At 38.0% G+C, this 27420-nt stretch overlaps 1 protein-coding gene across 1 annotated transcript in view; it reads right to left on the reverse strand.

The window, feature by feature from the left end:
- MICU1 (mitochondrial calcium uptake 1) overlaps positions 1–27420 on the reverse strand; it is a 224997-nt gene that overhangs the window by 86118 nt on the left and 111459 nt on the right. The window contains exons 7-8 of the mRNA XM_020896445.2: positions 8291–8373; positions 837–1034 (exon numbers count right to left, since the gene is read on the reverse strand). Of these exons, the coding sequence (XP_020752104.2) occupies positions 837–1034; positions 8291–8373 (281 nt within the window). The remainder of the gene's footprint in view (positions 1–836; positions 1035–8290; positions 8374–27420) is intronic.

The following is a 27420-nucleotide window of genomic DNA, read 5'->3' on the forward strand; positions in this document are numbered from 1 at the left end:
GAGAAGTAATATTCAGAGTTTAAAAACAAAGCAGCACTTTTCTCCAATACTTTTATGTGTTTTCAGTCACAGTATTTAATGTTTTAAAATTTCAAATAACATTAAAAGCAGGGCATATGTTAACCAAAAAAAGGGGGGTGGAGAAACACCAGTATGAGGGAATTTTTTAAAATCTGAAGAAATCAGAGACTTCATTTTTTGTCCTCAAACAAAAATGCATACAAAAGGCATTTAATGCATGTTTTGAACTGAATAGACTCAGTAGCCAAGTAATCCCAAAAGTACTTAATTCAACAAATACAGGCACAGGAAAAGGTAATAATACTCTTAGGGAGTTGTGTCCAGGAATTGAACACCATGACGGTCTAAACTTAAAGTGGAAAAGTAAATCCCCAAGCCCAGTATGACACTTTTGTAACTCTGAGTACATATATCTTTATTTCTGACCTTTTGTGTTTCCATCTGTTATTACCTTTGTAAACTTTCATAGAAAGAGCTCCTTATTATCCTCCCTGCCTTCATCCTCTGGTTCCCTTTTACACAATAAGCATACATGCTCAGGTTGAGAACAGCTCTGACTCCTAAATTTCTTTTTCCTCAAGCTGAGTATTCAGAGACAACTAAGATTTTCAATTTAGACTTCTTAGGCTTTCAGTCCTAGAATCATATTATTTCCTACTTGCTGTCAGGCTGCAGATCACGGATAAGATTCAAACCAATCAGTTCTCATGACTGGAGCTAGATAAAAAGAATAACTATAGTGCAGGCCCCTCCCAGCCCTGAGTCTCTTTGTGGGTACATGGTGGACAGTGTCCTGAAGTCCAAGAAATACCTACCTCCAGCTTCAGAACATCATGCTGCAGTTTACGCTGAAATTCAAGGAAGTTTTTGATTGTCAGCTTCCCCTTGAGATCAGCTCCAAAAAAGTAGGTTGTGAGGGCTGAACACAAGCCAGACTTGAGGGTGTTACCAGTTGTTGGACGATCTCTGTGACGCATTCCCATGCTGGTTTGGGAGCGAATAATGCTCTGAACCTAATGGAGAAGCAAACCCCAGTCCAGAAAAATATTACAAGGTAGAAAATGTAGAAAAGTAAGAGTAATAACAATCAACTGGTTACTATTTGTCTACACTGTGCTACAATTCTCTCTTTTATTATTATTTTTTTAAGTGGAGTGCAGTTTATTACACCGGCGGGCCCAAGGCAAAGTCTACTATTAGCCAAGGACCCCGACCAGTTTTTGTGAAAATCTTATATAAACTAAGTGTACTTGCTCAAACCCACCTCCTCAAATTCCTTGAAACTAGTCTGGACAAGGTAAAAGAGAGATAAGATCAAAGTTAACCCATAATTCATGTGTCACAAGACTAGATAAACAGTGGATATTTATCAATAGGCCTGTGGTCAAATCCCGATAAACATACTGGAATGTACCACTTTGTTCTGTTACAGAGATAATTAGCATATTCTTTTAGGCAACAGAGAGTCCAAGTCCTGAGGCTCTTTTATCCGGGGGAGGGGGGGTCTGATTTTTCATTGGTATGCCATTTCTATAGACTCTGGGCACAAAGTTCAGAGTCCATTGGGAGGGTGACCATGACTGTAGCCTAATGTTCGCAGCCTGGCCTAAGACGGAGTCCAGCTCTCTCTGTTTCCTTCTTCATTCCCCCCTCTTGATGCTCTTAACTCATATTATGAGCATCATTCATAGGGATATATTGCACCCTGACTCTCCGACCACCAATTTGGGAGAATGACATCAACCTTCAGGTTACAGAGTTCATAATACATTGTAAAATTCAGGGTCCACAAAGCAGAAATATCAAGGCAACTATAACAATGGTAAATATAGTTTTTCACCAATCCCCCTTCACCCAAGATAGGACTGAAGTCCAGAAAGGAATGTTTTCTTTTGACATTGCTTTTACCTGGTTTTTCATGTCATCTAAAGCAGTGATACATTACCAGATAAGTCAGGAATGCATACACAACATTCAACCTCAATTATAGCACAGGTCCCTCCTTGAGCAGCTGTATGTCCAAAGCCATTCTATTTTGAATTACCGCTTTTCTCATTTGGATGTGCTCTTCATTTAAGGCTTGGATGGCTTTTGTTCTATTTAGGAGGGCTTGTTTTGTGAAATTGGTCAAGGCGCTACTTTAATCATAATATCTGTTGTCCCTATAGAGGGTGTGAATAAGGCAACAATATACTCATACCATTGAAACACAGATCTTGTCCACTTAGCATGTAAATAAGGTAGATTTACCTCGGTGGAAGGGCCCTTATACTGTTATTCTAACGACCCCTACTGCAGTTAAAGTTGCAGGTATTGCCCCTTGGATCCATCATACGAGGGTGAAGAGAGCATACCACAGAGACCCAGAGAAAGCTGAGTGAACTGCACAGAGGGACCCCACTGACCCTTGAGAGACTAAGACCATCCTTAAGAAGAACGGAAAGAAGATCCCGGATGAGCCTCTTGAAGATGAAGCCGCATAATCAACTCCTGCTGCTTGGTCTCATCAACGTGCACATTCCTACGCCAACTCCCACAATACCTCCTACTGTTGGGTATGTGGGGCTACGCCTCTGTCTGTGATGGATGGACTTCCTTGGTGACTGTCACCGCTCTGCCAGGGAGATTTTAAATCACTCTGCTCTTTTCTGGGACACAATCATAATCAATTCTCTCTTTTAATGCTTACAACAATCCTATGAGGTAAGTCCAATGATTATCCTCATTTTACAGATGAGGAATTTGAGGTATGCTGTTAAGTAACTTGCTTGGAGTCAAGTAGCCAGCAAGTAATAGAACCGGTAACACACATGCCTGACACCTTTATAATTGGAATGCTCTTAAAAATCTCTCTTGAGAAAAAAGTATGCATTTGTTTTAGGCTCAAAACCTCACACACAACACTAAAATAACCATTAACCTCACAGTAATGCCTTCCATATCTCAGAAGACGTTTAAAAATTTCACACTTCTACTATTGACTCTCCAGTTGTGATGAGCGGCAGTACAGCTATAGGCAAATACTTGATATCTAAGAGAGGTAACACATTAAATAGAATGATAATGCAAAATATAAAGTTGGTACGGAGCAATTCTCCAAGAGAAGATTGGGAATTAGTTTAATCTTTGAGAAATTTTAAATGAGATTTTGAGAAAGAATAATTTTGGGGGCTAGCAACCATGACCTAACTATTGATATACAAAATGAGCTTTTTGATGCAAGTCTATGATTGCTATAGCATTTTTTCCCCCCGACTGGTTCCTGCAGTCTTTTCTACCTCTTTACAAGCTAATAAAAACAACTATTCAGAATAAAATTGTGATATGTAAAGACAGATACTCCATAGATAAATAATATGTATAGCCTTGTGAATAATGATTTTTAAATTGCTTTATTAGAAAAGCATAATATTTTAAAACTTAAGATTTGTAACAATGGATTTACTTTAGTTAAATGTCTTTTATTTATTTTATTTATTACCTATGACCATACAAAAGACTTACTTAACACAACTGAATGGTCCCTGGCTCTAAAAAGTAACAGTAGTATAGTGGAAAGACTTGCGATAAGGAATAAGGAAACATGAGGTCTAATTATGTTGTTCTGTAGTACAAGCACAATTTATATAGGTCATTTAACTTCTCTGGGCCTTAGTTTTCTCACTGGAAAAGTTCACAGTTAGAGGACACTGTCTCTAAGTTTCCTTATAACTATAAGTTAATATCACAAATACTTCTGATTATGATTTTTTTCTGCGTTCATGTTTTATCAAGTGAATAAGACTGACGTTTGTTTTTCATGCACATGGAGACTTGAAAGATGGATTTTCAAATTATTTACGCTGAAGATTTTTAGACTTCAAATTGAAATATAGGATAATCAATGCAGTGCTGCTGATATTTGAAGGCAATACACAATTCATTTTCTCTGCCTAACTGTGAGAACTGAAGAATTTTTCAGTAGCAGTGAATCAATATTGAGTACCACTGTCAGGACCTGTCATGATTTAAACCTGTGCTATAATATTGTAGCTTATACACTTCCTAGGATGGAAACTGTGTGTTAGCTTCAAAAGTGTGGTGCTGAGATTCTGTGTGAAAATTTCATCCCCTTTCTCTGTCTCACAACTGACAGGTATTATTCCTCATACTTTAATACTAAAGAAATTTCTATCATGGCCTGGGTGAATGTAGCCCTGACAGTTATGAGTTTTTAAAAAAAATATCTTTCGGCCGCTGCTGCTGCTGCTAAGTCGCTTCAGGCATGGCCGACTCTATGCAACCCCACAGACAGAAGCCCACTAGGCTCCCCCGTCCCTGGGATTCTCCAGGCAAGAACACTGGAGTGGGTTGCCATTTCCTTCTCCAATGCATGAAAGTGAAAGGTGAAAGGGAAGTCGCTCAGTCGTGTCCGACTCTTAGCGACCCCATGGACTGCAGCCCACCAGGCTCCTCCATCCATGGGATTTTCCAGACAAGAGTACTGGAGTGGGCTGCCATTGCTTTCTCCGATCTTTTGGCTAGGTTAGTTCTATTTTATGATCTACTAAGAAATGGGTTAAAGAAAAGGATCCATGTGGAAGAAAGATCAGAGAAAGCTCACACTTTATTTAGAGTTGAGGAATGCTTTTTATTTTATTTTTTATTATTTATTTATTTTGGCTGCACCACACAGCATGTGGGATCTTCTCTGACCCCTAAGGACCAGGGATTGAACCCACTCCTCCTGTGGTGGGAGTGCAGAGTTCTAACCACTGGACCACCAGGGAAGTCTGAGTAATGCTTTTTAGTAATTTATGTTTCTGCACGATGAAAGTGATTTTTGAAAATGATGAATGAAAGAGTAACATCAGGTATTAGCTTGCCTCATGTCACCTTCACTTGGAAGACACATAATGATGAAATGTGTGTGTCTTCATATTGGTCTGTTTAACTTTTTAAATAAGCTTGACAAACACACTGTCAAGAAAATACCTATTTAGCTAGAAATCAAAAGAAAGTTTGAATGATTGAAAACTTAGTACACTTTCAACCTAATGAATTATTATATTGCCCAAAAATGTAAAACACAGAAAGATGAAGCTGAGAAACTTCTAATAAGAGCTATTTATCCCTGAGTCACCTTATAATTATTTTTCTTTTTCTAAAGAGTTTTTACATCAAAGTTTCTTGTGATCAATATTACAAGTCACATTAGTTTAACACATCCAGTTATCAGGGGATCATATTAGATGAAATTTATATTCCCTTCTCTGTCAGGTGAACAGAATGATGAAGTGATTGCTACAAGTCATTCAGCCTATCAACAGCAATGCCAAAAATATTGGTGAGGATGTGAAGAAAAGGGAACTCTCATGTACTACTGGTGGAAATGTAAACTGGTGTAGCCATTATGGAAAACAGCATGAAAGTTTCTCAAAACATGAAGACCGGAACTACTATATTCAGCAATTCCACTTCTGAGTATTTATCCAAGGGAAATCAAATTACTGTGTCCAACAGATATCTTCAGCTCCCCACCATATTCACTGCATTATTATTTACAATAGCCAGGACATGGAAACCACCTAAGTGTCCCACTGGCAGATGAAGGATACAGAACATATCACACACACACACACACACACACACACACACACACACACGGGAATGTTATTCAGACATAATAAAAGAAGGAAATTTTGCCATTTGTGACAACATGGATAAACATTGAGGACATTATGCTACATAAAATATCAGACAGAGAAAGGCAAATACTATATGATCTCAATTATATGTGGAATCCAAAAAACAGCTGAACTCATAGATATAGAGAACAGATCGTTGGTTGCCAGAAGCAAGGGGTTGAGGGTGGGCAAAAGGAATGAAGGTGGTCTAAAGGTATAAACTTCTAGTTATGAGATAAACAAGACTTGGGGATGTAAGCATGGAGACTATAGTTAGCAAAACAAAACTGTGCATTTGAAAGTTGCTAAGAGAGTAGATCTTAAAAGTTCTCATCACAAGAAAAAAAAATTGTAACTGTGTGATGATGAATATTAACTAAACTTATTGTGGCAACATTACAATATATATATATAAGTCAAATCATTACATCACACACCTAAAACTAATACAATAAGTTAACTATGTCTCAATAAAATAAAGTAGTTCTGTGTAAAGTAAAATAGTTCTGTATAAAATAAAATTTAAAATATGAAAATAAGTTCTATTTACAATCATTTGAGGCCATCCAGTAATATCAGTTAAGTGCAGAATTACAGAAAACTGAAGGTATTAGATGGACATAGCCTGCAAATTGAATAAATATCTATAGGTATTTTGAAATATTTGTCTCTGTGTATTGATCACAATAAACTGTAGAAAATTCTTAAAGAGATGGGAATACCAGACCATCTGACCTGCCTCTTGAGAAACCTGTATGCAGGTCAGGAAGCAACAGTTAGAACTGGACATGGAACAACAGACTGGTTCCAAATAGGAAAAGGAGTACGTCAAGGCTGTATATTGTCACCCTGCTTGTTTAACTTATATGCAGAGTATATCATGAGAAACGCTGGGCTGGAAGAAGCACAAGCTGGAATCAAGATTGCCAGGAGAAATATCAATAACCTCAGATACGCAGATGACACCACCCTTATGGCAGAAAGTGAAGAGGAACTAAAGAGCCTCTTGATGAAAGTGAAAGAGGAGAGTGAAAAAGTTGGCTTAAAGCTCAACATTCAGAAAACTAAGATCATGGCATCTGGTCCCATCACTTCATGGCAAATAGATGGGGAAACAGTGGAAACTGGCTGACTTTATTTTTCTGGGCTCTAAAATGACTGCAGATGGTGATTGCAGCCATGAAATTAAAAGATGCTTACTCCTTGGAAGGAAAGTTATGACCAACCTAGATAGCATATTTAAAAGCAGAAACATCACTTTGCCAACAAAGGTCCGTCTAATCAAGGCTATGGTTTTTCTAGTGGTCATGTATGGATGTGAGAGTTGGACTATAAAGAAAGCTGACTGCCGAAGAATTGATGCTTTTGAACTGTGGTGTTGGAGAAGACTCTTGAGAGTCCCTTGGACTGCAAGAATATCCAACCAGTCCATCCTATAGGAGATCAGTCCTGGGTGTTTGTTGGAAGGACTGATGTTGAAGCTGAAACTCCAGTACTTTGGCCACCTCATGCGAAGAGTTGACTCATTGGAAAAGACTCTGATGCTGGGAGGGATTGGGGACAGGAGGAGAAGGGGATGACAGAGGATGAGATGGCTGGATGGCATCACTGACTCGATGGACATGGGTTTGGGTGGACTCCAGGAATTGGTGATAGATAGGGAGGCCTGGCATGTTGCGGTTCATGGGGCCACAGAGTTGGACACGACTGAGCGACTGAACTGAACTGAACTGATAGCTGATACTTTCTCCTACTTCCTTTTTGCCCCATTACTCATTTTGAATACAAAAATATTTTCTTGCACATATATATTTTTTCCTGTTTTGAAAAGACTTCTATTAATCATAATAAGTATACCTGGAGAGCTACCATTACCCTCCAAGGACAGAAGTTTGATGGAAATGTAATCTCTTCCTAGAATTCAGAAGAAACTATATACATTTATGGCCTTCCCTGGTGGCTCTGATGGTAAAGAATCTGCCTGCAATGCAGGAGACCCAAGTTCAATCCCTGGGTCAGGAAGATATCGCCTGGAGAAGGGAACAGCTACCCACTCCAGTATTCTTGCCTGGGGAATCCCATGAAAAGAAGAGCCTGGTGGGCTACAGTCCATGGTGTTGCAAAGAATCAGACACAACTGAGCGACTAAGCACAGCACAGCATATACATTTATGGGTAGAACCTGCTATAGTAAAAGGTATGGTATCATCTTTCCTTCCCTCACAGATATCCTTTCAGAACATATGTCATACATCCTTGTATTCTGGAATTTACTGGCACAAAGAAGCTATTTAATAAATACTGACTGAATATATGATTGAAGAGCCATAACTTAGCCTCTCAACATTAGAGTCTAATTCATGTTGGGGAATTAGAGCAACCTTGACCTGAATCATATGCTGAAATAATTCCTTACATTTAGAGTAAAAACAAACAAAAAACCCTCACCTATTATAAGTGGAGATAATTCTGAAAAATGATACTTTAGGTACTCCAAAAATTGGATAGCATCAGAATATACTATCAAGGCCAAAGTAACCCCAAGGCACAAGAAAATGTGTTAAACATTAATGTATTTAAAGGAAATTTCCAGGAAAACTTGCCTGTTCAAACTCTTCCATGTCTACTTCTCCATCTCCATTCAAGTCAAACATCTTGAAGGCAATTTCAAAATTTCTCTGAGGAGCTGTAAGTTAGGAAGGAAGGAAGGACAGGAGGGAAGGAGGGAGGAAAGAGAAAAATATTTAGAAGGTATTGACCAAAAGTAAAAAATCATTGCTTTTTAAGACAAAAGGATGGTTAAACATTAAAATGTAACTTCAAGTCAAAGAATGCTACCACATTTATCTTGATTAACCTTTTAGCAACAGTTCTTAAAGCCAAGAGAATTTTACCAGGTCAGTAAAGATAGTACTTATCTATCTTTGTGTTTCAACACTCTCTTAAATACTTTCTTAGAAGCCATCTTCTCTTAATTGAATAACATTAATGTTGTTCTGTTACTTAAATACAGTGTTATTTATCTGGGCATGAAAGTCTATTTGGAGTAAGATATACTGCTGCAAAGAAAGAAGCTGAAACTATCTTTGTCTTGCCTTTTTAAAACAAGCAAGCTTTCTACCTTGTTCTTTCTAGTCTCTCCATTGTAAGTACAATCAGGAGTTCAGTGGATATCACTCTGCCAACAGGTTATTATCGACATTTTATCGATACCATTCTCCTCAATGTCACTATACCTCTGTGGTAAGGCAGAAAAGCATACTGTCAGCTACCCAGTCCCCTATTTTAATTGTGTCAGCTTGATACATAAATACTGAGTAAAGTATACTTAAATGTTTAAAAATCAAAATGAAAAATGCAAAGCTTGAGAAGATGATATATTTTTTCCCCCTAAGTGAATGGTGAAAGTGTTTCAAGACTTCTTTAATATCCCCAGATCAATCAAAATAAAATTATTATATTTGTACATTAGGATAAAATATAAATTCAACAGCTCTCCTCTCCTTCCTTACCCTGCTAAATATTCTAGTAAAGAAAACTAGGGACTTCCCTGGTAGTACAGGGGTTAGGACTTGGCACTGTCACTGCAGGCGCCCAGGATCAATCCCCGGTTGGGGAACTAAGATCCCAGAAGCTGTGTGGCATGGCCAAAAAAAAGAAAACCAAGTCACTTACTTCCTTCAGTGCTTCAAATTTATATAGCTGTAGAAAATAAAAGTAAAATTTCCTATATATATCCTAATACTACTGAATTAAATTTTCAGTTAATATCACTTTTAGTTAAAAAATTAAAAATAGGTAGACAAAAAAGTAAACAAGGGCTTAGTATATTATGCATTACTGTACACAGTTCATATTCCTGTCTTGCTCATTAATTTGTCAGTATCAACACTTTCTAAGCTTAAATTCCATTTTCAGCTAGCTAGCCTACTTAGGTAGGTCAGCTCCTGGTTTTTAATTGCCTGGGTGAATCATACTGCCTGTTTCACTTGATAATGGCGTCCAACAGGTTTGCTTTTCTTAGGCCACCAGTATGATTGCTGAGAAGGATGCAGGGCCGGGGGGGGGGGGGGTGGGGGGGGGTGGGGGTGTGGGGGGGTGGAGATTAGATTTTTGTATATTTATTGCCACTTCTTAAATTATTCCCATTTGTCTGGATGCTATCTTCTACTGAAGAGTTACTATGTGCCAAGCACTGAACTGGATAATTTTAAGCTGTTTTCTAATTTTGTACTCTCAATCCTAAAATTATTTCTTTTTTAATTTTTTTTTTAAACAGAGTAGGATGTTGGGGTTCCAAGCCACTAAATGACTCACTCAAAATCACACAACTAATAGGCAACAAACAGAACTGGTAAGTGACTGAGGTCAACAATAACTTCAAAGTCCATAAACTATTCATTATGTTCCACAGCCTCCAATACGAAAATTGGGGTTCTTACAATAATAAACACATACTCTTCATTCTGGTATGCTCTAACTTAGAAACAAAACAACAAAACATGACTCACTGGTTATGTCAGTCTCTGAAATAGCTTAGAGTTTCAAGTTTCATCTAAAGGACATTCCTGATATCAAAGAAACATTGCATTGCAATGCTCAGTAGTTTAAGTTTAGTTGCAATCATAGGCATAGGCAACATCAGATTCTGTAATGGGTTTGTCATGTTTTTTAAAAATTCTGAATATAAATTCTGTTCTTCCCTATTGTCTCACAAACTTAGCTCACTTCACTCACATACATTATTTACCTAATCCTTGTAGATACTTGAAATTTTAACAACTGCAGATAATGTGAGGCCGCTGAAAGTCTTAAGTAGGGGAGTGCCACAATCACAGAGGCATTTAAAAAGAATTTCTCTGGCTACAGTATGAAGAATGTACTGAAAAACAAAATTCAGTCTCAGAGAACATCATTAAAGCTCCTGAAACTTGAAAATGTGAATTGAGGTGATGGCAGTGGTCATGGAGAGAAAAAAACAAATTTGAAATAACTTAAGGAGGCAGAAAGTATGTAACTTAATGATTAATTAGCTGTGATGAACTGAGAGTAAAAAAGGCTGACAGCATGACTGGCTTATGCTACCTGGTAGCTTACATATCATTAACCAAGAGAAAGACAAAGTAAAAGATTTGAGGAAAAAATGATTTCAGACAATATCTGCTGAATTCAAGGAGTCCACAGCACATTCTGATGAAAATGTTCAGGAGATAGCTGGAAATATGGGTCTAAAGCTTAGAAGCGAGAGCTTAAAGTTAGTAGTCACATTACCATGAATAGATACACACCTACATATGCATGCTCAGTCGTGTCTGACTCTTTGTGATCCTATGGACTGTAACCCACCAGGCTCCTCCATCCATGGGATTATCCTGGCAAGAATACTGGAGCGGGTTGCCATGCCCTCCTCCAGGGGATCTTCCTGATCCAAGGATCGAACACACACCTCCTGCATTGCAGGCAGACTCTATACCATTGAGCCTCCTGGTTAGCTTCAAAGACTTGAAATGAAGACGTCCAAGGAGAACTGAAGATTGAGGAGAAGTGTACAGAAAGGATAGAAAGTAGTTGGAAGCTAATATTTAAGGTGAAAGTAAAAAGAGAGGAAGCAGTGACAAAGTGGTATCACACCACCAAGAGAAATGTGGTTCAAAATGAATAGAAATAGGGGAAGATTTGGCCAGAGGCACTCAAAGGGTTGCTATTCATGAATTACAGCAGCATTCTCATTCCCTGTCTTCACTGATTACAGAGACAATGCAGAGTTTTTAAATTTTTAGGTTTATCATGATCTTCTATTCTTACTGTCTTACAAGTTCTGTGATGGCATACGCACAGGCGTTTAAATGACTGAATGAGTTATTCTGGCAACTCATACTTAATATGGTCTCCTACAACTAAGGTTAAATGCACTTTACCAAAAAAAGAATATCTTGTACTGCTTGAGGTTTATTTATCTTTTTAATCCTGGCTTACTCTCAAACACAGTATTTGCTTTATGTGGAACAACATTAAGAGTGTTTATTCAAGAATATGCATTGACACTCTCAGGCTGAGCTCTTGTGCCCCGGTCACTGATACAGCATGTCAGGACAGCAGCCATGCACGTTCTGATCTCATTTAGGCCTTAGCAGTCCATCACACAATGTCCTTCTAGTAGTTTTCTCAGGTTATTCAATCTTCATTTGCCGATCATACCAAAGCACTCAAGACAAACAAGTAAAAAACCAGCTTGCCTTAAGTGAAACATACTACAAAGGAATAAGCTGCTAGGCCATTTTCTTGTACTCTCTTGTCTCCCTTTGAAAGCAGACTTCAGAGTAATTTTTAAATCTAGCTGCTCTGGAAAGCTAAAAGTATCTTGAGTTTACATTAGTTCACAACCTATTGCCATAGAAAGGTAGAGAGAGGGGAATTCTTTTGAATTTCAGGCTACTTGTACAGTGAACAGTGAAGCTTCGCCCCACCCATCCTTGTGTTAATGGTTCAATCTATTTTCTGCACAGCAATATCTAAAACAATCATATGTTGGGACTGATTAAAACAGTGAGATTCTATACAAAGTTCATCACTCTACATCTTTAAGCTATAATTCCGTGATAGTTTTTACTACAAGTAAATGTGGATACATTAGATCTTGTTTTAGTGTAGAATAAAACATTTTTATGTTATTCTATCATCGACAATAATGACAATAGCAATAACAACTCTAGATTTATTCAAAGCACAGTAGATTTTTCTACACTGTTTTAGTAATAAGTAAAAAAAACCATGTTTTTCTGTGTATGTAAGTCAAATAATCAGATAGCAACAACATTAGCTGTCTCAAAATTTTCATGACTGTTTCACTTTTTTTTTTTAATAGAAAATGCAAAAGACTTGGGCTCTAATTCTGACTTTTCCAATCTAATGAGTTATTATGCCTTAAATTCTTTTTTGGTAGTACTGACTAAATGAACAAAACTGAATAGGTTAGATTCTAAACAAGTTTCTTATTTTCTGTTACTTTGGTTCTCCTACCACAAAATTCCCACCTTACTATTCCTATTGTAAAATGATGCATAGGACAAATAAGGTAATTAATATGCAATATCAGAGAGCTCTGAGTGAGGAGAAAAAACTGTATATAGTATGACGAACCTCCACTCAGTGATGAACCTGCCTACTGAATTTGTAAGGATGATCATATAGCTTCTGATTATTTCCGAGGGAAATAATAATGTCTAACCATTGCTGACCATATTAATTGAACTTTTTTTCTCATGCAGAACGGGCTTCCCAGGTGGTTCAGTGATAAAGAATTCCCCTGTCAAAGCAAGGAGACATAGGAGATATGGGTTTGATCTCTGGGTCAAGATGTCCCTTGGAGGAGGAAATGGCAACCCACTCCAGTATTCTGGCCAGAGAATCCAGTGGACGTATGAGCTTAGCGGGCTACTGTCCACAGAGTTGCTCAGAGGTGGATACAACTGAGCACACACCCACCACCACCTTCTCATGTAGAGCTCAAATCTAATTCTTTGTAGCTCTTACAAATTGTTCTAATTTAATTTTTGAGAGAAATATAAAATATAACTGCTTCTCACCTTTACGATGTCCCTCTGAATACATAAGAACATAGTGTCATGTCTCTACTAAAGGTTTCTCAGAACCTCTTTCCAGAACGTCAAGGTTATTTTGTAATAGCCTTCTCTGGGGTACTTTAGATGACCAATGGCTCCCGTAAATGCAATATTCTAAAATGGTTAATTCTGGAATGACTTATCCTTTCTAATAACAGTAGGAGTTCTCTGCAGACTAATATATTAACAGTTTTCTTATATGAGGGCATAATATTTTGCTTTTCCACATTCAGTTCAGTTCAGTCACTCAGTTGTGTCCAACTCTTTGTGACTCCATGAACGGCAGCACGCCAGGCCTCCTTGTCCATCACCAACTCCTGGAGTCTACCCAAACCCATGTTCATTGAGTCGGTGATGCCATCCAACCATTTCATCCTCTGTCGTCCCCTTCTCCTCCTGCCCTCAATCTTTTCCAGCATCAGGGTCTTTTCAAATAAGTCAGTTCTTCGCATCAGGTGGCCAAAGTATTGGAGTTTCAGCTAACATCAGTCCTTTCAATGAACATGCAGGACTGATCTCCTTTAGGATGGACTGGTTGGATATTCTTGCAGTCCAAGGGACTCTCAAGAGTCTTCTCCAACACCATAGTTCAAAAGCATCAATTCTTTGGCGCTCAGCTTTCTTTATAGTCCAACTCTCACACCTATACATGACCACTGGAAAAACCACAGCCTTGACTAGACAGACCTTTGTTGGCAAAGTAATGTCAATGCTTTTTAATATGCTATCTAGGTTGGTCATAACTTTCCTTCCAAGGAGTAAGCATCTTTTAATTTCATGGCTGCAGTCACCATCTGCAGTCATTTTGGAGCCCAGAAAAATAAAGTCAGCCACTGTTTCCACTGTTTCCCCATCTATTTTCCATGAAGTGATGGGACCAGATGCCATGATCTTAGTTTTCTGAATGTTGAGCTTTAAGCCAACTTTTTCACTCTCCTCTTTCACTTTTATCAACAGGCTCTTTAGTTCTTCACTTTCTGCCATAAGGGTGGTGTCATCTGTATATCTGAGGTTATTGATATTTCTCCTGGCAATCTTGATTCCAGCTTGTGCTTCATCCAGCCCAGCATTTCGCATGATGTACTCTGCATGTAAGTTAAGTAACCAGGGTGACAATATACAGCCTTGACATACTCCTTTTCCTATTTGGAACCAGTCTGTTGTTCATGTCCAGTTCTAACTGTTACTTCTTGACCTGTATACAGATTTCTCAGAAGGCAAGCAAGGTGGGCTGGTATTCCCATCTCTCTCAGAATTTTCCACAGTTTATTGTGATCCACAAAGTCAAAGGCTTTGGCATAGTCAATAAAGCAGAAATAGATGTTTTGCTGGAACTCTCTTGCTTTTTCGATGAACCAGCGGATATTGGGAATTTGATCTCTGGTTCCTCCGCCTTTTCTAAAACCAGCTTGAACATCTGGAAGTTCACGGTTCACGTATTGCTGAAGCCTGGCTTGGAGAATTTTAAGCATTACTTTACTAGCGTGTGAGATGAGTGCAACTGTGTGGTAGTTTGAGTATTCTTTGCATTGCCTTTCTTTGGGATTGGGATGAAAACTGACCTTTTCCAGTCCTGTGGCCACTGCTGAGTTTTCCAAATTTATGGCATATTGAGGGCAGGACTTTCACAGCATCATCTTTTAGGATTTTAAATAGTTCAACTGGAATTCCATCACCTCCACTAGCTTTGTTCGTAGTGATGCTTCCTAAGGCCCACTTGACTTCACATTGCAGGATGTCTGGCTCTAGGTGAGTGATCACATCATGTGATTATCTGGGTAATGAAGATTTTTTTTGTATAGTTCTTCTGTGTATTCTTGCCACCTCTTCTTAATATCTTCTGCTTTTGTTAGGTCCGTACCATTTCTGTCCTTTATTGAGCCCATCTTTGCATGCAGTGTTCCCTTGGTATCTCTAAGTTTCCTGAAGAGATCCCTAGTAGTTCCAATTCTATTGTTTTCCTCTATTTCTTTGCATTGATCGCTGAGGAAGCCTTCCCTATCTCTCCTTGCTATTCTTTGGAACTCTGCATGCAAATGGGTATATCTTTCCTTTTCTCCTTTACTTTTCGCTTCCCTTCTTTTCACAGCTATTTGTAAGGCCTCCTCAGACAGCCATTTTACTTTTTTGCATTTCTTTTCCTTGGGGATGGTCTTGATTCCTGTCTCCTGTACAATGTCACGAACCTCCATCCATAGTTCATCAGGCACTCTGTCTATCAGATTTAGTCCCTTAAATCTATTTTTCACTTCCACTGTATAGTCATAAGGGATTTGATTAGGCTAGAGCAAAGGAGGAGAAAAACCTGCAAGATTAGATTTCAAAAAAGTTGCCCTCTCTCAATTCTCCTTAATTCTTCAAGGTATGATGGCTAGCTATAGTCTGGAAGAATCTTTCTGCCTTTTTTTTTGTTTTAACTCAGAGTGGAAGCATTGTAGTTGTATTATAGTATTTCCCTGGGATAATTTAGCTTCCAAAGGATGCTACATAAAGTGAAAATATCCTAAGAATTTTTAAAAAAATATACTTAAGCAAGAGCAGATCAATTTTTGTTTTCAATGACATACTTGCTTTCTAAGTCTGATCTGATTTCTGTTAGTAACTATTTTACAGGTACTCTTTGATAATCTATTAACCTTTTCAGCATTTTCTAATATTAGGTTTCATGCTACATGCCAGGCTAACACTATAGCTAGCAAACAGACTGCAAATATTTGAAAAACAAAATGCTTAAAGAATCATAAAAGATGAGGACAAAGTCAAGAAATATTTATTATAAAGCTACACATTTTATATTTTATTTTTATATATAGTTAACTTTGTATAGAGGCATATTTATGTGAGGGGCTTCCCAGGTGGTGCTAGTAGTAAAGAATCCACCTGCCAATGCTGAAGACACGAGAGACACTGCTGCTGCTTCTGCTGCTAAGTCGCTTCAGTCGTGTCTGACTATGTGCGATCCCATAGATGGCAGCCCACCAGTCTCCCCCGTCCCTGGGATTCTCCAGGCAAGAACACTGGAGTGGGTTGCCATTTCCTTCTCCAATGCATGAAAGTGAAAGTGAAGTTGCTCAGCTGTGTCCGACTCTTCGTGACCCCATGGACTGCAGCCTACCAGGCTCCTCCATCCATGGGATTTGCAGGTAAGAGTACTGGAGCGGGGTGCCATTGCCTTCTCCAACAAGAGACACAGGCAGGTTCAATCCCTGGGTTGAGAAGATCCCTTGGAGCAGGAAATAGCAACCCATTCTAGTATTCTTGCCTTGAAAATTTCATGGACAGAGAAACCTGGCAGGTCACAGCCCATGGCGCTGCCAAGAATCAGACATGACTAAGAGACTGAGCACCCCACATTTATGTGAAGCGAGGCGTGTGTGTGGACACGCTCAGTCCTGCCCAACTCTGCAACCCCACACACTGTAGCCCACCAGGCTCCTCTGTCCATGGGATTTTCCAGGCAAGAATATTGGAATGGGTTGCCATTTCCTGCTCCAGGGTATCTTCCCAACCTAGAGATGGAACCCATGTCTCTTGTGTCTCCTGCACTGGCAGGGGGATTCTTTACCACTGCTCTACCTGGGAAGCAAGACATAGCATGAACAGTATCAGTGGCTCAAAAACTTAACAGTTACACACTTTCTGCTTCAACTCAGAAGTCTGATAGACAGGCCTGCCCTCATCTTTGTCTTGTAGAATAATCTAATGGCTAAAATACCCACTATTAATTGTGCCATCCATCTGAAGTCACTGGAGATGATGAAAATAACTATAACATTTTGCCCTGGAATCAAAATGATTATTCTTAAAATGCAAGATGTGAAACGGCAAATGAAAAGATCCACATCTACTACAATTAGTTACAGAAGACACTGTAGTGTGAAATAAAGTTAAAATCAAGACTTTCTCTGTTGGTTGTATTAGAATTACAATTTAAAACACTGTAATAACTTTCAGACTACATTAACAAATTTTAGTTAATAACCATTTAGTGACTGAATATGCTCAAACAAGGGTAAGTTAATTAGACTGTTTCCTGAATATGTTTTCTGTAGTTGTATAGCTGTGTGTTCCCATTAAGTTGAAATACAGGGGAATCAAACTATATAATATAAAATAATGAACATTTTACCACTTAAAATATCTAGTTTCTCTGATGAGCAATTTGAAACGATAAAATGGTATGAGATTTTTATTGGTAACTTCTGGAGTTCAATATCAAGAAAATTTCCTTAGTGGAGGAAAAAAAGACAGTAAGGTGATCTGAAATAGCTAAAGTTAATGGTATGTAGATATATCAATCTAGTGCTTCTTCTTAGGTTTGCTCTTTTAACATGGTGGAGGGGGAACACTCCATGATTGAAATGACAAATGCCAAGGATAAAGAAAAAGAGGCCCCAATTATCCAGGAGGAAAAAAAGTTATAAAGAAAAACGTATTGAGTTGTATCATAATTCTCCACAACACTTGGATACTGCACAGCAAGTCCTATAGAATCTTGAGGGAAAGTAATTTTAAGGGTTACACACAAGTCAACTCATCATTTATCTACATTAGCAACAGAAGATAGTCTCAGACATTCAAGAACTAAGAAACTGTATAATCCACAAAACTTTCCTAACAAAATTCCACAAAAAAACAGTAACAAAATTTATAAGCAGGGATTGGTAAACTATGATGTGCTGGCTATTTGTTTGTGTATTGTTCATGGCTGCTTATAACTGAGTAGCTGTGACACAGACCTTAAGGCCAGCAAGCTTAAAATATTTATCTTGCCCTTTAAGAAAAAGTTTGCCAACCCTTGGTTGAGGAAATTCTTTAGCCAACGATGACAAAAAAAAAAAAATCAATCAAAACAAAGACTGGGAAGAAGAGATCAATTAAGAAGTGAGCTGTAAGTTAAGTGAGCAATAAAATCAGTAGAAGTTAATCTTAAATAATGGATATTAATAAAACAATCATGGCATGTGGCATTTATTAAATGCTTATTATGTATCAGGCACTTTATATAAATTATTTAATCCTCCCAATCATTCTGTGACACTGTACTAATATACCCATCCCCTGTTAAAAAAGAGGGAACTGAGGTATTGGGTGTCCAGAATCAAAGAGCCGAGATTCAAATCTACACATTCTACTAGAGTATGCATCACTCTTAGTCATTATACAAAAGTGGTTATAAAAATAATAAAGTATAAGATAGTCCTTGAAAGAGAAAATATAGAAATTAAAATTATTTTTAAAAAATGACTTTGAATAAAAAATACCAGATTAATACTGTAAAAACAAGAGTGTAGAGAAGAAACTGAAAGGAAGATAAATTTCTTGATTTCCAATAGAAGACATCAAAAGAAATAGATGATTCTGTCCTATACAAGAAGCCATGTCACCCTTGAGCTCCCACAGATACGTACACACATCCTGACCCAGGGATCAAACCTGGGTCTCCTGCACTGTAGGCAGATTCTTTAATATCTGAGCCACCAGGGAAGCCCAGATAAATCATGTCTTCTCCGAATCCCCATAAATACATATAGACATACACATTTAAATTAATTCAAAGGTTACCACAAATAGGAGAGCATTCAAATTATTTGGGAGAAAAACTCCCAATGAACAAAGCAAAAGTTTGAAAGAAAAAAATGGAAGAAAGCATAGAAAAAAGATATAAGGTGACAGAAGAACAAATAAATCACAACAAAGTTAAATGAACTAAACTGCTCTATTAGAAGACACAGAGCACGTCAGACTGCATTTGTTATTTATAAGAAATATATTGAAAACAAAATATTACAAAAAGTAAAGAATAAGAGGAAATACAGGAAAACAAAACAGAAAGAAAGCAGAGGTGATATTAATAATATGAGACAGAAATGAACTAAGAGCAGAAGGACTAAGAAGGATTAAGAACAAACACCATTTCCATATTACTCATAATTACCATCCATAAAGAATATCTCTTATATATCTTTATGTACAGGATAATATCACATAAAAATATATAACAAAGTATCAGGTATAAAGAAGAAATTACTGTAATATCCTAAGTCTATGAGATATTTTACAGAAAACTTAATGAGGTCATGGAGACTTTATATAATATCAACCACAAGTTCAATTTGATAGATATATAGTATCAATGTTAGAATGTTAGTGTGTTAGTTGCTTGGTCGTGTCCAACTCTTTGCAACCCTACAGACGGTAGCCCACCAGGCTCCTCTGTCCGCGGAATTCTCTAGGCAAGAATACTGGAGAAGGTTGCCATTTCCTTTTCCTGGGGATCTTTCCAAAATGGCAATGTAGTCCAGTACTCTTGCCTGAAAAATCCCATGAACGGAGGAGTGTGGTAGGCTACAGTCCATGGGGTCGCAAAGAGTTGGACATGACTGAGTGACTTCATTTTCTTTTCTTTTCCAACCCAGGGAATGAACCTGGGTCTCCTGCATTGCAGGTGGATTCTTTAATATCTGAGCCAGAGAGTCTGCATGTATTTTTTAAATCTTCAAAGGAAATTTAGAAAGACATTAGATATACAAACAGACATACACACACAACACACACAAACACAAATAAGAAATGGGAAATGCAGAATTTTTACAACTTTAATAAAATAAAACTATGTCATAGTTTTATAACTATGTGATCATAAAGTGATCATAAAGCCACTGATCACCAGGCTAAGATGCTGAAAAAGCACTTGACAAAATTTTAAGCTTTCCTAATAAACTTTTTTTCCCCTGAGAAACAGAGATAGAAGGAACTTATTCAATATGGTAAAGTTTATCTGACAGGAAGATTCACAATATACTTAACTGAAAAATGCCAAAAACATTTATTTTAATGTAATAAAGTGGGGATGTTCATTATTAGTGACAATATTTTGAAAATTCTAGCCAAAGCAAATATATAATGAAATAAAGCACACATGCTAGAAAAAAAAAAAAAAAAAAAACAATGATCATTATTTGAAAAGAAAAGGTGGCAAGAAAACACAGAAGAACTATACAAAAAAGATCCTCATGACCCAGATAACCATGATGGTGTGAACACTCACATAGAACCAGACAACCTGGAGTGCGAAGTCAACTGGGCCTTAGGAAGCATCACTACGAACAAAGCTAGTGGAGGTGATGGAATTCCAGTTGAGCTATTTCAAATCCTAAGAGATGATGCTGTGAAAGTGCTGCACTCAATATGCCAGCAAATCTGGAAAACTCAGCAGTGGCCACAGGACTGGAAAAGTTCAGTTTTCATTCTAATACCAAAGAGGAGCAATGCCAAAAAATGTTCAAACTATTGCCCAAATGCACTCATCTCACACACTAACAACGTAATGCTCAAAATTCCCTAAAACAGGCTTCAACAGTACATGAAGCAAGAAGTTCCAGATGTTCAAGCTGGATTTAGAAAAGGCAGAGGAACCAGAGATAAAACTGCCAACATCCACTGGATCATCAAAAAAGCAAGAGTGTGCCAGGAAAACATCTACTTCTGCTTTATTGATTATGCCAAAGCCTTTTGACTGTGTGGATGATAACAAACTGTGGAAAATTCTTCAAGAGATGGGAATACCAGACCACCTTACCTGCCTTCTGAGAAATCTGTATGCAGGTCAAGAAGCAACATGTAGAACCGGACATGGAACAGACTGGTTCCACATTGGGAAAGGAGTACGTCAAGGCTGTATATTGTCACCCTGCTTATTTAACTTATAGGCAGAGTACATCATGTGAAATGCTTAGCTGGATGAAGCACAAGGTGGAATCAAGACTGCTATGAGAAATATCAACAACCTCAGATATGCAGATGACACCACCCTTATGACAGAAAGTGAAGAGGAACTAGAGTCTCTTGATGAAAGTGAAAGAGCAGAGTGAAAAAGTTGGCTTAAAACTCATCATGTAAAAAACAAAAATCATAGCATCTGGTCCCATCACTTCATGGCAAATAGATGGGGAAAGAAAGGAAACAGTGAGACTTTAATTTTGGGGCTCCAAAATCACTGTGACTGTAGCCATGAAATTAAAAGATGCTTGCTCCTTGGAAGAAAAGCTATGACCAATGTAGACAGCATATTAAAAAGCAGAGACATCACTTTGGCAACAAAGGTCCATTTAGTCAAAGCTATGGTTTTTCTAGTGGTCATGTATGGATGTGAAAGTTGGACCATTAAGAAAGCTGAGTGCTGAAGAATTGAAGAAGTTGGAGGTGTTGGAGAAAACTCTTGAGAGTCCCTTGGACTGCAAGGAGATCCAACCAGTCAATCCTAATGAAATCAGTCCTAAATACTCATTGGAAGGAATGATGCTGAAACTGAAGCTCCAATATTTTGGCCACCTGATGTGCAGAATTGACTCATTGGAAACAACCCTGATGCTGGGAAAGATTGAAGGCAGGAGGAGAAGGGGACAACAGAGGATGAGATAGTTGGATAGCATCACCAACTTGATGGATATGAGTTTGAGCAAGCTCAGGGAGTTGGTGATGGACAGGGAAGCCTGGCGTGCTACATTCCATGGGTTACAAAGAGCTGGACATGACTGAGTGACTGAACTGGACTTTTGGTTTCATTTTTGACTCATTGGTTGGTTCAGGATTGTGCTGTTTAATTTCCATATATTTGTGAATTCCTCAAATTTCTTCTTGTTATTCATTTCTGATTTCTTACTATTGAGGCCAGAAAGGTTACTTGATACAATTTCAATCTTTTGAAATTTGCTGACATTTGTTTTGTGACCTAACATATCATCTATTCTGGAGAATGTCCATGTGCACTTGAGATGAATGCATATTGGACTTTTGGATGGAATGTTTGTAAATGTCTGTTAGGCCCATTTGGTTTCAAGAACAGTTCAATGTTTCCCTATCGATTTTCTGTCTGGATGATCTATCCATTATTGAACGTTATATACTGAAGCTCCCTACTATTATTGTACTGCTGTTGATTACTCCCTTCAGATCTGTTTGTATTTGCTTAGTATACTTAGGCACTCTTGCATATTTAAATTGTCATATGCTCTTAAAGTATTAAACCCTTTATCATTACAGAGTGACCTTCTTTATCTTTTACTACAGATTTTGACTTAAAGTCCATTTTGTCCAGGAACAGCTATTCCCGCCCTCTTTTGGTTTTCATTTGCATGGAGTATCTTTTTGCATCCCTGCACTTTGAGCCTAGGTATTCCTTTTAGCTGAAGTATTTTGCAAGAAGCACAGAATTGGGTCTTATGTTTTTTTACCCATTCAGCAACTCTGAACCTTTTAATTAGAGAATTTAATCCATTTATTGGTAAGGATTTAGTATTCCTAGCTTGTTAAATTTTTTTCTTTTTGGTTCCCTTGTTCTTTCTCTCCCTCTCGTATTCTTTTGTGAATTTATGACTTTGTGTAGTGAAATACTTTGACTCCCTTCTTTTAACCTTGTGTGTATCTACTAGAGGTTTTTATTTTGTGGTTACCATGAGGCTTGCTCAAAATATCTCATAGCTATAAAAGTCTATTTTAAGCTGATAATTTTGATTGCATACAAAAATTCTACTATTTTCTCAACATTTTGTTGACTTCACAATACATGTACAATGTATATTAACAAATTATTGTAGCTATAGCTAATTTTAACACTTTGTCCTTTAACATCTATATTAGAGTTAAGTGGTTAACATGTCACCATATTGCAATATTAGAGTATTCTGAATCTGACTATCTATGTAACTTTACTGGTGTTTCGTATATTTTCATATGTTTTATGTTACTAATATCCTTTAATTTACCTTGACGAACTCCCTTCAGCATTTCCTGTAAGGCAGATCTAGTGGTAATGAAGTGCCTCAGCTTTTATTAGGGAAAGTATTTATCTTGCATTCATTTTTGAAGAACGAATTTGTTAGGTAAAGTGTTCTTGCTTGGCAGATTTCCTCTTTCAGCACTTTGAATATAATCATTCTGTTCTCTCCTGACCTGCAAGGTTTCTGTTGAGAATTCAGCAGATAGCTTTATTGGGGTTCACTTGTATGAGATTTTTTTCTCCTGCTGCTTTAAAAATTCTGTCTTTGTGTTTGATTGTGGTCAGATTCATTAAAATGTCTCTTTGAGAAGATCATTTTGGACTGAAATTTTGGGGCTGCCAATTAGCTTCATGAACTTGGATATCCTAGTTTCTCCCAAGGTTCAAAAAGGTCCCAGTCATTATTTCTTTAAATAAGCTTTTTACACCCTTCTCTCTGGCCGTCAGCATGTACTCTAGCGGCTTCAGGATCTTGCATTGGTGCACACCTAGCAATGCGAGCTGGTGGCATGCAAGGGCACAGACCTATAATCCCTGCGCATGTGCACAGTGGTGGGGGTCAGCTGTAAGGATCTAGGCTGGAGAATTGCATTTGTGTAGCCTCAGAAGCCTGAACTTGCTGCTGGTGTGGGTCCCAGGTTCCAGTGGAGAGAGTGCTGGGGAGAGACTTTGGTGCTGATGTCAGTAAGTGCAAATATGCAAATACTTTTGGGATAAAAACCTGTGAAATCTGCAGAAGTCTGTGACAGCTGTGCTGGCCACTGGTTTGTTTAGTGGGGAAATATACTGAAGTCTTCTACAGAGCATGTGTCTGGCAAGCTGGTCACTCCCACTGCATGGCTTATATTAGTATCCTTGCAATTCTTTCTTATTCCTAGCCATCTCTACAATGTTTCAGTTTTGCTGGTTTCTGGCAAGGATGAAACTGAAGCAAGTCCTTTGTGTGATTGGGAAGGTGCAGGTAAGTGGAGGTGTTTTTCCTTCCTTTTTATGTGGATATTCTCAAATTATTTGTTCTACTGTCTTCATGTAGTTTTTTAAGTTGACTCCAGACCTCTCTATTTTTGTTTGTAGATAGTTGACTGTTGATCTTTGTGGAAGGATGGAGGCTGGGGTCTCCTTTTCCATCATCTTTGTGACATCATCAAGTGGGACCCTAATTCCAGTGAATTCACTTCTGGGTCTCCATTTATCTTTAAAGAAGTTTCTGAGATTTCACACCAGGTTATATCCCTATTTTCAAAGATTTTATTACTATCACCATGTCCACTGCATGAACTTCACCATTTAGGGAATATGATGGTTTTGTAAGCATCTTCTTGAAAATATTTCTAGAACTATTATAGGAATTTATAGGTCATTTATAATTAGTGTGAATTCATTGAATCTGAGGATTCAAATTTTTTTGACCTAAATTTTTTGAGAAAGGAAACTTTGTTTTTTGAAAGGAAGGGTGAAAAGAGAGAGATATTCCTTTGGTAGCTTAGCAAAAAACTGGCTTCGTAGATCTGAATTAGATCAATGAAAGAAAGGCTAACGCCCCCTGTGGAATGGAACCTCCATCTTTCTAACAAGACCACTTTGTCAACCAGGATGCTCCTGTTATCACACAGCTCCTGGATGTCCTCTGCCTCTCATCCCAATTATTATAGAGAGAGTCGGGGCAGGGGGGTAGGGGGAGGGAGGCAGCATCTTTCCTTAGAGCCCTCTCCCTAATGTGCTCCAGCTCTGTCTGATCCAACTAAGAACTTTCTTCTGCCAAACAACATGTGGATGGGGACTGGGTAATTTTGCTGCTTTTCTGCCTGTGAGTTTCCCCACTAGACCTTATCTTAGATTATGTTTAGCTATACAGTACTAGCAATATGTGTGTTAGTGTTCCCTTTGCACAACAAAGGAGAAGTAATTTTCTTAGACGAAGAACTACATTTTACCTTGACATTTCACCAAAGACCAATATTTTCCTCTCAATTTGTCTTGGTACAGATCTAAGGGCTTCCATCTGTGGAAAGAACCCAGGGAAGAAAGAAGCCTTATGTATCCAACTAATAATGTTCCACTGCTGGAAAGCCCATGGAGCCAAGCACAAAACAGAAGGATGAGCTGGGTTAGTTTATAAAAGGCCAGGGAAGATTTCCTGACAAATTCCGCATAAACTTTAAGACAGGTGAGTCTGGCAATGGACCCAATTGGGGTTTTTAAATCAGACCCAGTCCAACTCTGGCAGATTTCTAGACCCAGTTCAGAAAAAGAAATGTGCAAAATCTGGACGCTCATAAAGCGAAACTGCAGAGCCAGGATCTAAGAGGGCCTCACCCACCTACAGAGGCAATGAGCTCAAAGGGCTCAATAGCTGAGAGTCATTACTGTGATCTGTGGCAATTTTCTCTACATTTTCTCTTTTTCTCAGTCTTTTGTTTTCTTGAGAGCAAGAACTGGAAAGGGAACTTCAGAGGCCTGAATTCTCAGCCTCAGGAAAGCAGCTGTTCAGGAACTGTCCCGGAAAGGGACTGCATATACTGCATCGTATCTGGAGACAGACGCTTCTTTATGATATACAGTACCACTCTGAGCCTCCTGTCTGACCCTTTCTTTTTGAATCTCTCCTCCTCATAAACACCTGTAAGTATTAGAGTAAAAGTATCCCATTTTTGCCCCTGCATTCATGGTTGCCTTTTTATCTCTGCTTCCTATCCAACATGAAATAGTTTTCTGAAAATGAATAGATTAGTGCTGCCACTATAACATAAAAGCGGCTTTTCTGGTGGCTCAGAAGATAAAGAATCTGCCTGCAATGCAGGAGACCCAGGTTTGATCCCTGGGTTGGGAAGATACCCAGGAGAAGGGAATGGGTACCCACTCCAGTATTCTTGTGTGGAGAATTCCATGGACAGAAGAGCCTGGAGGGTCACAGTTCATGGGGTCGCAAAGAATCTGATACGACTGAATGACTAACACTTTCACTTTTGCTAATATAAATAGGAATCACTGAATTATTTCATATACTGAAATGAATCCACTTTTTTTAAAAAATGAATCCATTTTTAAACAGCATTACTGATGGTGCATAGGCCTATCAGATGAGCCCAAGGGAAAGCACTATTTACAGTCTGCCTAAACTACCAGGATATAATTTACTCTGATTTCAGATAAAATGTTTACTATTTCTGCTGTTTTTCTAGGAATTAAAAATAAATTTCTCGAAGTTTTAGGAATAAGTAGAAAATAATATATGGTGTATACTGCTAACATGCAGTAAAAGTGAAGTCGCTCAGTCAGGTCTGACTCTTTGCGACCCCATGGACTGTAGCCTGACAGGCTCCTCAGCCCATGGGATTTTCCAGGCAAGGATACTGGTGTGGGTTGCTGTTTCCTTCTCCAGGGAATCTTCCCGACCCAGGGACTGAACCCGGGTCTCCGGCACTGCAGGCAGACTCTTTACCAACTGAGCCACCAGGGGAGCCCCTAATATGCAGTAGGTGAAACCAAATAGATTTCTTTTTAAAATTGTAGGCAACTAAGTTTTGTTCTGAAGGTTCTGTTAGAACCCTCTATTTTGGAAAATAGATTTTCCTTTATTCAAACAGTCATACTTCTATATACAGAGTATGACATCTTCTCAGAATTTTTATTCTTATTTAGGTACATCCTATATCATACATACAAAGGATGTATATAAATATCTATAGATATATACCCTAAAAGGAATGTGACATACAATATAACATGTGTATCTGTATATATACATATTTCCTGATCAATTCCAATATAGTTGCTTTATAAAATATGTTTCTCCCTGGTGACAATTAAACATGAACATATAAAAGATACACCTTCTGGTTACAATTCATTTTCTTTTCAAATTAGCAGAGATAATTGATTTAAAATTGTAAATTGTAGGTTTCATTTGATTCTCAGCAAATTTAGGCATCCATTTCTGTTAAAACTCTTATTTTTGCATATCAAACTTCTTGTCACACAGTTAAGTCAAGAAGTCTTCTAGCATTAAGATTTTTTAAATTCAATTCCTTTTTTTTTTACTTAGAATTTTCATTAAAAAAATCTTATTTAAAAGCATATAGCCTTTCTGATTGAACAGGGAAAGGGATGAGGAAACTCTGAACCTTACATAACCTTCCCTCCTCCTTGCCAAGGAAATCCATAAATGGACTCTGCAGACCTCCTAATGTTTTGTGGGCTGTGATTTGTAAGTAGTATAGATTTAAACTTAAAAATTATCAGTTTATTTGAAATTAAAATTCAGGAGGAGGAGCCAAGATGGCGGAGGAACAGGACGGGGAGACCACTTTCTCCCCTACAAATTCATCGA

Source organism: Odocoileus virginianus, chromosome 7 (genome assembly GCF_023699985.2).
Source record: "Odocoileus virginianus isolate 20LAN1187 ecotype Illinois chromosome 7, Ovbor_1.2, whole genome shotgun sequence".
NCBI classification, from domain to species: domain Eukaryota; kingdom Metazoa; phylum Chordata; class Mammalia; order Artiodactyla; family Cervidae; genus Odocoileus; species Odocoileus virginianus.